Source organism: Panthera onca, chromosome C1 (genome assembly GCF_046562875.1).
Source record: "Panthera onca isolate mPanOnc1 chromosome C1, mPanOnc1 haplotype 2, whole genome shotgun sequence".
Lineage (NCBI taxonomy): Eukaryota > Metazoa > Chordata > Mammalia > Carnivora > Felidae > Panthera > Panthera onca.
The window spans coordinates 180653318-180671809 of record NC_138346.1 but is presented as its reverse complement, the minus strand read 5'-3'; the positions used below and the strand labels follow the sequence as shown (position 1 = coordinate 180671809).

Sequence of the window (18492 nt, the reverse complement as noted above, 5' to 3'; positions counted from 1 at the left end):
AAAAACAACTACAAAAACTGATAAATGAATTTAGTAAAGTCACAGGATACAAAATCAATGTACAGAAATCTGTTGCATTTTTTAAATGTTTATTTTTGGGAGACAGAACGCGCAAGTGGGGGAGAGGCTGAGAGACAGGGGGACAGAGGATCTGAAGTGGGCTCTGCACTGAGAGCAGAGAGCCCAATGCGGGGTTGAACTCATGAACTATGAGATCATGACCTGAGCCGAAGTTGGATGCTTAACCAATTGAGCCATCCAGGTGCCCCTGTTGCATTTTTATACACTAGGAATGAAGCAGCAGAAAGTCAAATTAAGAAAACAATCCTGTTTATCATTACATCAAAAATCATAAGATACCTAGGGGTGCCTGGGTGGCTCAGTTAGTTAAGTGTCCAACTTTGGCACAGGTCATGATCTCACAGTTCGTGAGTTTGAGCCTGCATCAGGCTCTGTGCTAACAGCTCGGAGCCTGGAGCCTACTTTGGATTCTGTGTCTCCCTCTTCTCTCCCCACTAGCACTCTGTCCCTCTCTCAAAAATAAATAAACATTAAAAAAAGATACCTAGGAATAAACTTAACCAAGGAAGTGAAACACTTGTACTCTGAAAACTATAAATCATTGATGGAATTAAAGATTAAATTAAAGATGACAAAGGGGCACTTGGGTGGCTCAGTAAGTTAAGTGTCTAACTCCAGCTCAGGTCGTGATCTCATGGTTCCTGAGTTTGAGCCCTGCATCAGGCTCTGTGCTGACAGCGTGGAGCCTAGAGCCTACTTTGGATTCTGTGTCTCCCTCTCTTCCTGTCCCTCCCCAGCTAGCACTCTGTCTATCTCTTAAAAATAAAGAAACATTTAGAAAAATAAAAAAAAATTAAAGATGACACAAAAATGGAAAGACATTCCATGCTCATCGATTGGAAGAACAATTATTGTTAAAATGCCAATACTACCCAAAGCAATCTACAGACTTAATTCAATTCCTATCAAAATACCAACAACATTTTTCACAGAACTAGAACAAAAAATCATAAAATTTATATGGAACCATGAAAGACCCTGAATAGCCAAAGCAATTTTGAAAAAGAAAAGCAAAGCTGGAGGTATCACAATTCTAGAATTCAACTTATATTACCAAAATGCAGTAATCAAAACGGTATGGTATTAGCACAAAAATAGACACATAGATTAATGGAACAGAATAGAAAACACAGAAATAAACCTACAATTTTGTGGTCAGTTAACCTCCGACAAAGCAGTAAAGAATATCCAATGGGAACAAGACAGTCTGTTCAATAAATTGTGTTGGGGGGGTGCCTGGGTGGCTCAGTTGGTTGAGCGGCCGACTTCGGCTCAGGTCATGATCTCACGGTCCGTGAGTTCAAGCCCCGCGTCGGGCTCTGTGCTAACAGCTCAGAGCCTGGAGCCTGTTTTGGATTCTGTCTCCCTCTCTTTGACACTCCCCCATTCATGCTCTGTCTCTCTCTGTCTCGAAAACAAATAAACGTTAAAAAAATCATTAAAAAAAAAATAAATTGTGTTGGGAAAACTGGACAGCCACATGAAAAAGAATGAAACTAGACCACTTTGTGATACCATACACCAAAATAAATTCAAAATGGATTAAAGACATAAATGTGAGATTTTAAACCATAAAAATCCTAGGAGAGAGGACAAACAGTAATTTCTCTGACATTGGCCATAGCAACATTTTTCTAGATATGTCTCCTGAGGCAAGGAAAATAAAAGAAAAAATAAGCTATTGGGACTACCTCAAAATGAAAAGCTTCTGCACAGCAAAGGAAATAATCAACAAAACTAAATGGCAACCTACCAAATGGGAGATGATATTGCAAATGACATATCTGATGAAGGGTTGGTATCCAAAATATATAAAGAAGTTATACAACTAGACACCCCAAAACCAAATAATCCAATTAAAAATGAGCAGAAGACACAAACAGACATTTCTCCAAAGAAGACATCCAGATGGCCAAGAGACACATGGAAGGATCCTCAACACCACTCATCATCAAGGAAATACAAATCAAAACCACAATGAGATATCACCTCACACCTGTCAGAATGGCTAAAATCAAAAACACAAAAAAACAAAAGGTGTTGGCAAGGATGTGAAGAAAAAGGAACCCTCCTGCACTGTTGGTGGGAATGCAAACTGGTACCACCACTGTGGAAAACAGTATGGCAGTTCCTCAAAAAGTTAAAAATAGAACTACTCTATGATCCAGTAATTGCACTACTGGGTATTTACTCCCAAAAGACAAAAACACTAGTTCAGAGGGATATATCACCCCTATGTTTATTGCAGCATTATTTACAGTAGCCAAATTATGGAAGCAGCCCACCTATCCATCAATCAATGAATGGACAAAGAAGATGTGGTATACTGGGGAACCTGGGTGGCTCAGTCACTTAAGCATCTGACTCTTGGTTTCAGCTCAGGTCATGATCTCTCAGTTTGTGAGTTCTAGCCCTGCATTGATTAGATATGTATTTGGAAAATGTGTTGACAGTGTGGAGCCTGCTTGGGATTCTCCCTCTCTCAACCTCTCAACCTCTCTCTCTCTCCTGTGCCCTGCTCATGCTGTCTTTCTCTCAAGATAAATAAATAAACTTAAAAAAAAGACGTGGTATATATACACAATGGAATATTATTTGGCCAAGAAAAAGAATAAAATTTTGCCACTTGTAATGATACGGATGGAGCTAGGAGTATAATGCTAACTGCAATAAGTCAGTCAGAGAAAGACAAATGTCATATTATTTCACTCATATGTGGAATTAGGGAACAATAAAAAAAATGAGCAAAGGGGAAAAAGAGAGAGAGAGGGAAACCAAGCAATAGACTCTTAACCATAGAAAGCAAACTGATGGTTACCAGAAAGGAAGTAAGGGGGGGATGGTAAAATAAATCATGTGGATTAAGCAGTGCACTTGTGATGAGCACTGGTGATGTATGGAATTGTTGAATCACCTTATTTATATCTGAAACTAACATAACACTATATTAACTATACTGGGATTTAAAATTAAAGAAAGAAATAGAAGAAAAAATTAGAAAATGTTTCGGGAAGGAGGAGATGATGATATTGAGAAGATATTGCTTATGAAGTTGAGAAAGATGAGGATAGAGAACTAATTTTTGGATTTGGCAATATGTAAGTTATTGATGACCTTTAACAATTTCGTGGAGGGATGGGTTCAGAAGCTTATATTTGAATGACACAGGAGGTAAGAAAATTGAAACAAGCATGGACCTCTCTTTAAGGAAGGTTTTTGTTTTGTTTTGTTTTGTTTTGTTTTGTTTTGTTTTGTTTTTGTGTTTTTGGTGAGGAGGGAGTTGATAAATGGGCCAGTAGCTGGAAGAGAATGTGAGGTGAGGGAAGGGTTGTTTTTTCTCTCTCTGAAGATTGAAAATATGCTTGGTATCTTCCTCTTTTTCACACCTCCCCCACATTTGAACCATCACCAGGTTCTATTTATTTTACCTCATAAATCACTAAAATCTATTTGTTTCTTTCAATTACCACTGCCAACTTTTTATTTAAGTTATCCTTATCCCTCACCCCTCACAGAGATTACTGCAGTAGGAGTTATGACTGACCCACTACCTTCAGTATTATCCCCATTAAATCTCTTCTCCATGCTTCAGCCAGACATTTTCCAAATACATATCTAATCAAGTCACTCAACCATTCCATCCCATCCCCACTATATTATAAAAGACTTCCCATTGCTTTTGGGATAAAGACAAACAACACAACATTTAAGACTCTACATAGTTTGCCCATGCATACTCCCCCAGTTTGTCTCCCACTTTCCCTCTTGCTTTCACTGCTTCTGATACAGTGTCCTAATCTGGTCCCTAGGTCTTTACACTTGCTTTTCTTTCTGAAAAAAGACTATTCTTTTTTCTTAGGCTATTCTTTCTTCTACATCTTTCTTCCTCCATCACACCTACCTAATATCTTACTATTTCTTCAGATACCCAATTCAATCATCTCTTCCTCAGAAAAGCCTTCCCTGACCTCTCTAACCAGATTAATTCCCTTTGTTATGTATTTACATGGTACACCGGGTACCTTTCCTTGATAACACTTTCCAAAGTTGTAATTTTTCATTTTCTTATCAGTATTTTATTAATGTCTGTCTTCCTTAATAGTGTTTAAGCTCCATAAGAGCAATAACAGTTCTATGAAGCTAGTGGCTGTGCTTTTTTTTCCCTTGCTGCAACACCCAGCATAATGCCTGACATATAGTAAGTATTCAATAAATATTTAAGGGAATTGAATTCAATGAATTAATGAATCCTAATTGCCTATACCTCATTAAGTAACATAATGCAATCTCTTGAATTAATTTAGGAATTTTCTAGTACCTCTGTAAGAACAAATGGAAATCAGCATCATTTTTTAAATTGTTACATTTAGAATGACTGTTAGAAACTACATTTCCTCATGCTTAACTATCTTTGATCAGTTGGAGTTTTACTTGCTGATTGATTATTTTTAACAGTCTCTCAAAATTATTTGTGTTGCATGGATAAAGATCACAACTACTCTTGCATTGTAAGTATGAGTTTCAATTCAGTTTCCTTCCTCTTACTTTTGCCAGGTATATTATTAAATATAAAGCTGATGAATGAGTTTCATTTAATTTCATTTCCTTTGCCATTGAAAGCAAATTTATGAAAAGACTAACATTAAAGTAGATTGATTATCTCACAACCAGAAAGAAGGATATAAAAAAAATCATGGTTAATTTCAAACTGGAAATATTAACCCTGCATAAGAAGTAGCATAATTTACATACTACAAATAAAATAGGTGTAATGAAATCAGTAATAGATGAGAAGAAACTATATATATTGATTTGTGTTTTAAAAATTAATATATAATAATATGTTCTGATTTTTAAACCTTTATGTATAACTATTGGAAACAATTTAATTGGTTTATAATGGAACATATGTTTAATAATATTTTCTATAAAATATTTTTCAGAGAAATATTTCAAAATTCCAAATTTAAAGCAATTGATGAGAGATGCAGGCAAAGATCATCAAAGGCAAAGATTAAATCTCATTCTCAGTGTGTTTTTATTTCTCGAAACTTTCATACTGGAGGGTACCAATTACAGGTAATGTATAATATTTTATATAAATATTTTCAAATAATTTATTTGATACCATGTCATTAGCATTGTTGTCTTTAAATTTGAAAGAGTATCCATTGTTATTTTTAAATTTGAGAGACAATAACCTGGACCTAAATTTAAATTACCCAAACTGGTTAGTTTTTATGAGAAATTGAAAACTAAACGAAAATGTCTGCTTTTATAGTTGCTTCTCTATATTTATTTTTTTTTAATTTTTTTGCAGCTTATTTATTTTTGAGAGAGAAACAGAGTGCAAGCGGGGAGGAACAGAGAGAAAGGGAGACACGCAAAATCTGAAGCAGACCCCAGGCTCTGAGCCATCAGCACAGAGCCCGTTGCTGGAACTCACCAACTGTGAGATCATGACCTGAGCAGATGTTGGATGCTTAATGAACTGAGCCACCCAGGGACCCAGCTTCTCTGTATTTCTAACCTGAGAGCCTATACTCCTCATAGTGGGATTGTTATTGAAGATACATGGAATAAGAAAAAGCAAAATTGCCAGGCCTGTCAGAAGAAAGCGATTTAGAAATAAGAGGATACTTGGGTAACCAAATAATCTAACAAAACTAATTGAAATTAAGTACAATTAACAAGAACCTATTAAGACTTCATTGTACTCTGGGGCACCTGGGAAGCATCCGACTTCAGCTCAGGTCATAATCTTATGGTCTGTGAGTTCAAGCCCCACGTGGGGCTCTGTGCTGACCGCTCAGAACCTGGAGCCTGCTTTTGATTCTGTGTCTCCCACTCTCTCTGTCCCTCCCCCACCATGCTCTGTCTCTCTCACTTTCAAAAATAAATAAATGTTAAAAAATTTTTTAAAAGACTTCATTGTATTCTAAGCTCTGGGAGCCCCCTATTAAGGATGGTTAAGATATGAATCTTACCTTAGAGATGCTAGTGTAGTACAAGTGGGAAAAACAGACACATAGTTAACTTTCTGTTACGTGATATCAAAAACAGTGTTATATGCACAAAGTAAAACAAGGGAGATACCAGTAGAAGTTTAAATCTATGATATAACTAAACAAAATAAGTATTAGTGGTTGATAACATTATTATTATAGCAATAAATAAATAGCGACAAATTGGTAGGATATCAAAGTTTCATTTTACATATTGAATATTGAACTCAAGTTAAACTCAATTTTCATTTGTTTAACAAATATTTTTTGACAACAGTAGTTTTGGCACTGAGGCTACATAAACAAATAAGATATAAGTTCAGACCTAGTTAGTAGCCCCAAGTTAGTAGCAAAGAAAATCATATAAACTAAAATTATTACAACATAACATGGTAAGAGCCACAAAATTGACGAAATGCAGGCAAAAGAGCATAAATTGAGGAAGGCTTCACAGAGAAGAAATTTTTAGCTGGATTTGGAGAAATAATTTGCCAGACGGAAAGAGAACAAAAGATATTCTATGTTTAAAAGCTTACAGGTATGAAAGTAAGTAACATGTTCGGTAAAAATGCTATAATATTTAGAGCCTAGGGTTCATAGGAGGAAGTGGTAGGAAAAGATCCTGGAGACGAGGCTGTGAGGATCATTTGCAGTCTAAGCATTTTGGATTTTGCCCCATAGGCTTCACAGATCCACTGGAGGCATTATGGGATTATGGTCAAGGGCATAGACTGTAGAGCCAGTTGATGCAGTTTGGAATCCTGGCTCTTCCACTACTAGCTGTGTAATCTTAGGCAAATTACTTAACTTCTGTGTGTCTGTTTCCTCTTCTGCAAAATGAGGATGATTTCATCTCCATAGAATTGTTATGGGAAGTAAATGAATCAGTATGTAAAAAGCACTCAGAATCATGCCTGGCCGCATAGTGAGCAACATATAAGTATACCATTATGATTACTGGAGGGTTTTAAGCAGGTGGGTTTAATGATCAAGTTAATTCTAAAGATTAATAGCTCTGACTTTCAAATGAAAGATGGTTTGAAACTGAGATTGCATTGCAGAGAAAAAAAATGTTTCTATGTATACATTTAATATTAATTGAATTTACTCAATACCCATCACATGCTAGGCATTTTGCTAGGTTCTATTGGTATAATGATGTCTTCATACCTAGTGATGGATACAGACAGACAGTTACAAAAATATCTTGAGTGTTGTAATGGAAGAAATACATATATAGTAGCCCTGAATTTTAACTGTTTATTGTTCATTCAACAAATATCTAATAAAGGCTTATATGCCCGGCACTGTTCTAGGCAACTGAAAATTTGGTAGTGAACAAGGAAAATAAGAGTCCCTGCTCCCCTGACATTTATAACCTAGTGGGAGAGATAAATAATGCACAAGTAAATATAAAATATTATTTTGGACTCTTGATAGTCAGTGATAGGAACCTAATTTAGAAGAAAAGTAGTATAAAACATATAATAAAAACATGGTATGAAAAGAATAAGGTAGTGCTGACCTCAGCCATAATCACTTTCAGTACAAAAGGATTCTTTTTCTTATTGTACCTCTTTTTCTCATCTCAATTTCTACCTGTGTATTGGCCCCTTCCTCACCTACTAGAGACAGGCAGGCAGGAGGATGAAAGTTATAACAAAAGATATGGCTTAATATATAGAACTAGAGCTTGGTTTATTTAAAAAAAAGCTTTTATTGTGAAATACAGCATATATACAAAAGAGTACCCGCAAACAATTTAAAGACTAGTAAGTGTAATTATTTATGCCTATCACCCAGAATAAGAAATAGAATATTACCAGTAACTTTGAGGTGTCCTGAGTCTTCATTTATCTCTTACAATCTAATCCTCACCTTCCTGTGGACCCATTATCCTGTAATTGCAGTTAACCATTTATTTGCTTTTCTTTATGGTTTTACCACAAATACTATAGATCCTTGAGCAATCTACTGTTAAATTTTATATGTTTTTAGACTTCATATCTAATACATTCTTACCTTTTTATGCAACATTATGTTTCTGAGATTCATCCAGGTTGGTGCATATACTCATAGCTCATTATGGGCTGTTATACAGTATTCCATTTTATGAATAGATCAAATTTTAAGTTTTGAAAATAATTCTAAAATTAAAAGACCTTGAATAGCCAAAGCAATCTTGAGAAAGAAGAACAAAACTGGAGTTATCACAATCCTAGATTTCAAGATAAACTACAAAGCCGTAGTAATCAAAACAGTCTGGTACTGACACAAAAACAGATACACAGATCAATGGAACAGAATAGAAAACATGGAAATGGTCCCACAGCAATATGGTCAACTAATCTTTGAGAAAGCAGGAGAGAATATCCAATGGGGAAAAAGACAGTCTGTTCAACAAATGGTGTTGGGAAAACTGGACAACAATATGCAAAAGAATGAAACTGAAACACTTTCTTACACCATACACAAAAATAAATTCAAAATAGATGAAAGACAAATGTAAGACAGGAAACCAGCAAAATCCTAGAACACAGGCAGCAACCTCTTTAACATCGGCTGTAGCCCAGAGACAAGGGAAACAAAAGCAAAAATTAACTATTGGGACCTCATCAAGATAAAAGCTTTAGTGTCATATCTAAAACTTTTCTCCAACTGAAGGTGGTAAAGATTTATGCGTATGTTTTCTTCTAAGAGTTTAGTAGTCTTAGCTTTTATATTTAAGTGTTGGATCTATTTTGAGTGAATTTTCATATGTGGTTTGAGGTATGGGCCCAATTTCACTCATTTGCATGTAGATATCTGGTTGTCCCAACAACATTTGTTGAAAAGACTATTATTTTCCCATTGATTGTCTTGGCACACTTGTTGAAAGTCAGTTAGTTGACTACAAATGTGAGCATTTATTTCTGGAATCTCAATTGTATTCCATTGATCTATATATTTATCCCTTACATCATACCACATTAAAAAAATTTTTTTTTAATGTTTATTTATTTTTGAGAGAGAGACAGACAGAGCCAGCGTGCAAGTGGAGGAGGGGCAAAGGGAGAGGGAGACACAGAATCTGAAGCGGGCTCCAGGCTCTGGAACTGTCAGCACAGAGCTTAAAGTGGGACTCGAACTCACAAACCATGAAATCGTGACCTGAGCCAAAGTCGAAGGCTTAACCAACTGAGCCACCCAGGCACCCCTATCAGTATCACATTTTAATTATTATAGCTTTGAAGTAAGTTTTAATATCAGGAAGTTTTCCAACTTTGTTCTTCTTTTTCAAGATTATTTTTGGTATGAAGTTTTACATTCTATATTTCTATCTTTGATCTGCTTTTAATTTTTTAATAAGGTGTGAGGTTTAGATCAATGCTCATTTTGGGGGCTACTGATGTCTATTTATTGGAAAGGTATCCTTTCTACACTGTTGCTTTTGCAACTTTTGTCAAAAATCTATTGGGCATATATGTGTGGGTCTATTTCTGGATTCTTTATCTGTACTATTCACCTGTGTGTCTGTTGCTACCAATACCACACTCTAGCTACGTAGTAAGTCATAAAATTGAGCAGTTTGGTTCCTCCAATTTCATTCTTCTTTTCAACTTTTTTAAAGCTTTTGCCCCTTTATAAAATTTTAAGATAAACTTATCTCTAGCTACAAAATATCTTGTTAAGATTGTTGTGATGGGAATTGCATTTAGTTTACAAATTAGTCTATAGTAAATTGCCATCTTTACTGCGATTGATATTTATATTGACCTGTGCTCTGTGACGTTTGTAAATAAATTTATTTATTACTTCGAGTAATGTTTGTTGTAGAATCCATAGGGTTTTCTTCAATACAGTCACATCATTTGTGAAAAACATCAATTTTACTTCTTTTCCAATCTTTATGCTTTTATTTTATTTTCTCATCTTATTGTACTGGGTAAGACCTCCAGTATAATGATGAATAGAAGTGAGAACAGTTATCCTTTTTATATTCCTGATCTTAGAATGCATAATACATTCAACTCTTCACCAGTAAGTGGGAGGTTAGTTACGGAATTTACAGATGCATATTGTCAGGTCAAGGAAATTCCCTTCTATTCTTAGTCTACTGAGAGTTGCTTTTTTTTTTTTTTTTTTTTTAGTCATGAAGTTTGCTGAATTTTGCCAAATAGTTTTTCTGCATCTTTTGACATAATTCACATGGATTTTCTCTTTTGTTAATGTGAATTACATTTAATTTCAAATATTACACCAACCTTGTATTCCTAGAATAAACCCCCCTGGATTTGATTTACTAATATATTTTAAATCATTTTGGCATCTATGTTCATATGAGGTATTATTCTTGTAATATCTTTGTGAGATTTTAATATCACAGTTATTCTGGTCACAAAACAATTGTGAAATGTTTCCTGCTCTTCTACTTTTTGAAAAATACTGCTTTCTCAAAGTTTTTCTAGAATTTACCAATGAAGTCATCTACATCTGGAGTTTTCTTCAAGAGAAAGTTTTGCCTATAAATGTAGTAACTAATAGATATGGGGCTATTTAAATGTTCTATTTTGTATGCTTTAGAAATTTATGTTTTTTCAATGAATTTGTCCATTTTATATAAGTTGTTATTTATTGGCATAAAGTTTTTAATAGTATCCATTTATTATCCTTCTAATATCTATAGAATCTTTAGTGGTGGCACTCTTTTTATTCCTGATTATATTTCTCTTTTCTAAATCAGTCTTGCTAGGAAGTTTCAATTTTATTATTCTTAGACTTCCCTCCCTTTATAATATAAACATTTAATGTTTATATTTTCCTCTAAGCACTCCTTTTGCTGCATCCCACAAATTTTTATGTTTTCTTTTCATCATTATTCAGTTCAATATATTTTAGAATGCCCTTTCATTGTCTTTCCTGATATTGACATTTTGAAGAATACAAGCCAGTTATTTTATAGATCATAGATTCAGTTTGACTTTCCTTATGATCAGATTCATTTTATCAGCTCTGAAGACATTCAATATTTGTCTACTTTTCACTAGTGATTTTAGTTGATCACACAATCAGGATGGTGTCTGTTCTTCACCTACTGTATTATTCCAGTTTTTGCCCTAGCAATTAAATAATTTGTGTGATGACATTTTGTGATCATGTAAATATCCTTCATCAAACTCTACTTACTAGCTATATAAATTATTCTTGCCTGAGCCAATCTTTACAAAACTGTAGCAAAATGATGTTTTTCTAATTCTACCACTTCCATCTATATTTGTCATGTGGCTTTCTACTGTAAGAAAAAAGGTCCCCGTATTTATTACTTTATGTATTTATTTATTATCTGTATAGACTAATGGGTTTCTGTGTTATTCAGCAGATGATAATCCATTACTATAATTATTTTGATTGTCAGATTTTTCAAAATTTGGCCAGTGGGAACCCCTTCAAGGTTGTTTCTCTGTCTTTTTTGATATGTCCTCATCATTTTTTGATTCCTTACTTCTGATACTATAGCATCATTTTTAATAGTTGGAAGAATATCCATTTTATTAATATTTATGTATCATAATGCATTTATTTTTATTTTATTTTATTTTATTTTATTTTATTTTATTTTATTTTTTATTATATGAAATTTACTGTCAAATTAGTTTCCATACAACACCCAGTGCTCATCCCAAAAGATGCCCTCTTCAATGCCCATCACCTACCCTACCCTCCCTCCCACCCTCCATCAACCCTCAGTTTGTTCTCAGTTTTTTTTTTTTTTTTTTTATTTTTATTTTTATTTTTATTTTTGGGACAGAGAGAGACAGAGCATGAATGGGGGAGGGGCAGAGAGAGAGGGAGACACAGAATCGGAAACAGGCTCCAGGCTCCGAGCCATCAGCCCAGAGCCTGACGCGGGGCTCGAACTCACGGACCGCGAGATCGTGACCTGGCTGAAGTCGGACGCTTAACCGACTGCGCCACCCAGGTGCCCCTGTTCTCAGTTTTTAAGAGTCTCTTATGCTTTGGCTCTCTCCCACTCTAACCTCTTTTTTTTTCTTTTTTTTTTCCTTCCCCTCCCCCATGGGTTTCTGTTAAGTTTCTCAGGATCCACATAAGAGTGAAAACATATGGTGTCTGTCTTTCTCTGTATGACTTATTTCACTTAGGATCACACTCTCCAGTTTCATCCACGTTGCTACAAAGGGCCATATTTCATTCTTTCTCATTGCCATGTAGTACTCCATTGTGTATATAAACCACAATTTCTTTATCCATTCATCAGTTGATGGACATTTAGGCTTTTTCCACAATTTGGCTACTGTTGACAGTGCTGCTATAAACATTGGGGTACAAGTGCCCCTATGCATCAGCACTCCTGTATCCCTTGGGTAAATTCCTAGCAGTGCTACTGCTGGGTCATAGGGTAGGTCTATTTTTAATTTTTTGAGGAACCTCCACACTGTTTTCCAGAGCAGCTGCACCAGTTTGCATTCCCACCAACAGTGCAAGAGGGTTCCCGTTTCTCCACATCCTCTCCAGCATCTATAGTCTCCTGATTTGTTCATTTTGGCCACCCTGACTGGCGTGAGGTGACATCTGAGTGTGGTTTTGATTTGTATTTCCCTGATGAGGAGCGACGTTGAGCATCTTTTCATGTGCCTGTTGGCCATCCGGATGTCTTCTTTAGAGAAGTGTCTATTCATGTTTTCTGCCCATTTCTTCACTGGATTATTTGTTTTTTTGGGTGTGGAGTTTGGTGAGCTCTTTATAGATTTTGGATACTAGCCCTTTGTCCAATATGTCATTTGCAAATATCTTTTCCCATTCTGTTGGTTGCCTTTTAGTTTTGTTCATTGTTTCCTTTTCTGTGCAGAAGCTTTTTATCTTCACGAGGTCCCAATAGTTCATTTTTGCTTTTAATTCCCTTGCCTTTGGGGATGTGTCAAGTAAGAAATTGCTGCAGCTGAGGTCAGAGAGGTCTTTTCCTGCTTTCTCCTCTAGTGTTTTGATGGTTTCCTGTCTCACATTCAAGTCCTTTATCCATTTTTGAGTTAATTTTTGTGAATGGTGTAAGAAAGTGGTCTAGTTTCATTCTTCTGCATGTTGCGGTCCAGTTCTCCCAGCACCATTTGTTAAAGAGACTGTCTTTTTTCCATTGGATATTCTTTCCTGCTTTGTCAAAGATTACTTGGCCATAGGTTTGTGGGTCTAGTTCTGGGGTTTCTATTCTATTCCATTGGTCTATGTGTCTGTTTTTGTGCCAATACCATGCTGTCTTGATGATGACAGCTTTGTAGTAGAGGCTAAAGTCTGGGATTGTGATGCCTCCTGCTTTGGTCTTCTTCTTCAAAATTACTTTGGCTATTCGGGGCCTTTTGTGGTTCCATATGAGTTTTAGGATTGCTTGTTCTAGATTTGAGAAGAATGCTGGTGCAATTTTGATTGGGATTGCATTGAATGTGTAGATAGCTTTGGGTCGTATTGACATTTTAACAATATTTATTCTTCCAACCCATGAGCACGGAATGCTTTTCCATTTCTTTATATCTTCTTCAATTTCCTTCATAAGTTTTCTATAGTTTTCAGCATACAGATCTTTTACATCTTTGGTTAGATTTATTCCTAGGTATTTTATGCTTCTTGGTGCAATTGTGAATGGGATCAGTTTCTTTATTTGTCTTTCTGTTGCTTCACTATTAGTGTATAAGAATGCAACTGATTTCTGTACATTGATTTTGTATCCTGCAACTCTGCTGAATTTATGTATCAGTTCTAGCAGATTTTTCATGGAGTCTATCAGATTTTCCATGTGTAATATCATGTCATTTGCAAAAAGTGAAAGCTTGACTTCATCTTTGCCAATTTTGATGCCTTTGATTTCCTTTTGTCGTCTGATTGCTGATGCTAGCACTTACAACACTATGTTAAACAACAGCAGTGAGAGTGGACATCCCTGTTGTGTTCCTGATATCAGGGGGAAAGCTGTCAGTTTTTCCCCATTGAGGATGATGTTAGCTATGGGCTTTTCATAAATGGCTTTTATGATATTTAAGTATGTTCCTTCTACCTCACTTTCTCGAGGGTTTTTATTAATAAAGGATGCTGAATTTTGTCAAATGCTTTTTCTGCATCAATTGATAGGATCATATGGTTCTTATCTTTTCTTTTATTAATATGACATATCACATTGATTGATTTGTGAATGTTGAACCAGCCCTGCATCCCAGGAATGAATCCCACTTGATCATGGTGAATAATTCTTTTTATGTGCTGTTGAATTCGATTTGCTAGTATCTTGTTGAGAATTTTTGCATCCATATTCATCAGGGATACTGGCCTGTAGTTCTCTTTTTTTTACTGGCTCTCTGTCTGGTTATCATAATATATTTAAGTATTTCTTTACTTTTAGAAATTTAGAGTTTTAAAAATGCTTAACAGTATTGTAAAGAACATTCTGCTAACTGTATATTTACACAAATCCAAAATTATTAACTTGGAAAAAATACATTTCTAAAAGTAGATTTGTTATATTGCCCTCCATAAAAATTCTACCTAATTATAGTCAGCAATATGTAAGAATGTTCATTTTGTTATTCCCTTAGTTTGGGTGGAATTTCAATCATTCTAGGGCCTTATTCTGTGGTCCCCAGACCAGCAATATCGTCATTACCTGGGAGTGTCTATTAGAATTGCAGAATCTCAGACCACCCCCCTTCTGCCCCCAGACCTACTGGATCATAATCTGCATTTGAACAAACTCCCAGGTAAGACATAGGCACATGAAACTCTGAGAGGCAGCATTCTAATATAATTTATACAGGAGTCACAAATTGAATTGGTCTTAAATCCAGCAAGGTAAATCAGGAGCCTATACTGGCATTTATCTTAATAAAAGGTAAAAGTGACAAATAAGTAAAGTGACAAATAAAAAAAGTGACTAATAAAAGGTAAAAGTGACAAATAAGTAAAAGATTGTGAAAAAAGGGCTTAATGTTATCCTATATGTATGTATAAGACTTATATATATACACACATACACACACACATATCGTATATATATGTACGGTGTATCCTAAGCAAACCATTTTGGGGGACAGGACAATGCAGATCAGAACAGAGTACTAACACAGTTCCCCCAAAACACAAGAAACAGTGTTATTATCTCTCCATCCAATCCCAAACACCCTATGTACTAGCCGATTATTTGTCTTGTGGTCTAAGGAAAACCTGAATCAGAACCACTTGCAGAACGTGTTAGAATGCATACTCCCAAACACCTCCCAGAGAATGTTTTAGTAGGGTCTGATATTATGCCCAAGTATTAGAATTTTAATAAGCACAACAAGTGATTCTGATGCCCTGGAGTTCAACAACTACTATCCCATGACACTTCACAGAACACATCTGGAATGTATTGTTTGAGTAACTGTTTTATTTGCTTCAAAACAATAGACACATTTTTATAAAATTCATTTTTTTGTTGTTGTTGGTTAGTGAAATGAGTAAGTCTAGGAATTCTAATTACTTTTTTAGCCCTCTCTAGTTCTAACCAAGTGACTCTGAGTTAGTGAGCAGGGAGAGAAATAATTCTGATGAACTCTATTTCACCCTTTCATTCCCTATCCTGAGACTGCCTTCTTGAACCAATTCATATTCTTTCCAGATGATACCCCAACACTTTTTCTTTTCTGACAACGTATTTTTGATAAAATAAATTCATATCATAGAAAAAGAACATTCCATAGTACATTAATTATGAAGTTAAAATGTATTATTCTTATATAAATATATGTTAAATATATTTTAAAAATCACATAGAAACCATTCAGTTTTTTAAATACAAATAACTTTTTTTTTGCAGGAGGAACAAAGAAAAAAGGAAACAGCATGTATAAAAGGTAATTTTTCTCAACAATTTATTAAAAGAAATCATAACCAACTTATAACAATTCACATCTTAAAGAATCAAGAAGCTGACCTAAATGATACCTATTGTTTTGAAAACCATGGAAATTCAAGGGAAATGTTAATGGATTAGTATGTGAGCAGGCATATATTTCTTAGAAAACGAAACTTGCAATGTCATATCTTAAATTAAAATGTGTAATTTAAATTTTTGCTCCTTATTTATATCTAAAGGTATCATAGCTAGTGTCATATAGTAATCCTGGAGGGTCAAAAGACATGAGTGTTTTATAATCCTTTAGATTATGCTTATTGCATAGTCCCTAGTACCTCAAAATGTTATCCTCCTAAGTAATTTAAGAAATGTTGGAAATAAGGGTGCCTGGGTGGATCAGTCAGTTAAGTGTCCAACTCTTGGTTTCAGCTCAAGTCTTGATCTCAGGGTGATGAGTTCAAGCCCTGCCTTGGGCTTCACACTGAGCATGAAGCCTAATTAAAAAAAAAAAAAAGGAAAATAAAAGAAAAGTTGGATATACAAAATGTAATAAAGTATCTAAAACAGCTTTAAAAATTAATGTTATAGGGGTGCCTGGGTGGCTCAGTCAGTTAAGCGCCCAGCTTCTGCTCAGGTCATGATCTCATGGCTTGTGAGTTCCAGCCCTGCACTGGGCTCTGTGCAGGCAGCTCAGAGCCTGGAGACTGCCTCAGATTCTGTGTCCCTCTCTCTCTCTGCCTCACCCCCGCTCACACACTGTCTGTCTCTCTCAAAAATAAACATTTAAAAAATTAAAAAAATAAATAATTAATGTTGTACATTAATATCAAAAGCCAATATGTAAAAATATTATAACATATGCTTAGGATATTATATCATATGATATTTTCTAAAACTTAAATTTTAAAATACCAACTGTGCAGCATAAATAATGTAATGGGAGAAGCATTAGTCTTAGAGTACTAGAAGTCCAGATGAAGTCTAGATTTGTGGTGAGTCTTCAGTCTCTAAACATGTCTTTTCCTTTGTGAAGTGGTGCTAATAGTAACTACCTTGAAAAATTATTGATAAATGAGATATGTAAGTATATCAAATCGCTTTGCACATTGTAAGGCACTCTAGGAATGTTAGATGTTACTTTAATTGGTGTAAAACCAGCCCATTGGCCCTTCCCACTGTGGACCAAACATTTTGTAATCTTACAAAAGCATGTTTTTTTACTGTTTTATTTTTTAATGTTTATTTATTTTTGGGAGAGGCAGAGCATGAGCGGGGGAGGGGGAGAGAGAGAGGGAGACACATAATCTGAAGAAGCAGGCTCCAGACTCTGAGCTGTCAGGCAGAGCTGGATGTCAGGCATGAACTCACAGACCATGAGATCATGACCTGAGCCAAAGTCAGGCCCTTAACCAACTGAACCACCCAGGCACCCCCAGAAGCATGCATTTTTAAAATTTATTTTAAAAAATCAGGCCTTACTTAGCTATAAATACTGAAGAAACTATCTACATTTTCTGATTTAAGGGACATTCCAGAACTGAGCTTTCTAGCCTGTTTAGAATCTTCTCCTGTGAAAACAGGTTGATTTTATCCAGAATAGCCTTTTCTATTCTTGATTATCATGAAATTGTTAATTCCTAATTACATATTCAACATTGTACAGATGGTGATAGCAACTTAGAATTTCACTATTTCATCCTACTGTCCATTATAACCCTTAAAAGAGTCTGAATTTTAAAAAGAAACATTGTCTTTATAAGTAAGATTTGGCTCATGAATTATGTAATATTAATAGTAAGTCTAATTTTCTTTTACAGCAAATAGAGATCACTCTAAAGATGAATTCTGCCTTGCAACAAAAAAGGTCATTTGTGACCCTTCAGAGACTAGCTCGACAACACATCCCAGCAGTGTTACTTTAAGCTTATCGACACTACAATCTGATTCTCATTACAGCCAAAGTATAGACGCAGCTGATGACTGGTTTTCTGACGATACTCTAGCAAAAAAGAGCTCTCCAATGCCTTTTCTCAGAGAACCTCTAATGGAAAAAGTATTTTCATACCTGTCAACAATTTCATTAGAAGAATGTACTGAAAATGTACTGAATATGACACTTTATGATGATCAGAAAGATGACAGCATTAAGGAAATATTTTCACGAAGAAATGCAGAAGCTGAAATACAAAAATTTCAACATAATATTGAATGACTTTTTTCTTTTGAAACTTTGTGTACACTGAAATCATGGAAAGTTAAAACCAAATTACCAGCTTCTGAGTCTCTTAGAATGTCCATACTAATATTACTTTTCTTATTCCTTGCCATATAGTGGTCCTACTTCCCTTGCTGATTCTTATTTCTAGAAATAATTACAGGAAGAATTAGAGTGACATCATGAACATTAAGCTTAACTCCTTGTATCTCATCAAAAGATATAACAAATAATACAAATGTATTTCAACATGCAGGAAAATAAGAAATCTTCAGCACAAATAGAGTTTTGAATAAAACATTCACAACATTCCCTTA

General features: G+C 35.1%; 1 protein-coding gene across 3 annotated transcripts in view; it reads left to right on the top strand.

Moving 5' to 3' along the window:
• CC1H1orf185 (chromosome C1 C1orf185 homolog) overlaps positions 1 to 18492 on the top strand; it is a 35710-nt gene extending 17218 nt beyond the window's left edge. For 2 of the 3 annotated variants that reach the window (XM_060624882.3, XM_060624883.3), the window contains exons 3-5: positions 5025 to 5160; positions 15922 to 15958; positions 17778 to 18492. In XM_060624882.3, coding sequence (XP_060480865.1) covers positions 5025 to 5160; positions 15922 to 15958; positions 17778 to 18172 — 568 coding nt within the window. In that variant the 3' untranslated portion in view covers positions 18173 to 18492. The remainder of the gene's footprint in view (positions 1 to 5024; positions 5161 to 15921; positions 15959 to 17777) is intronic. The other variant, XM_060624884.2, reaches the window with a different exon arrangement.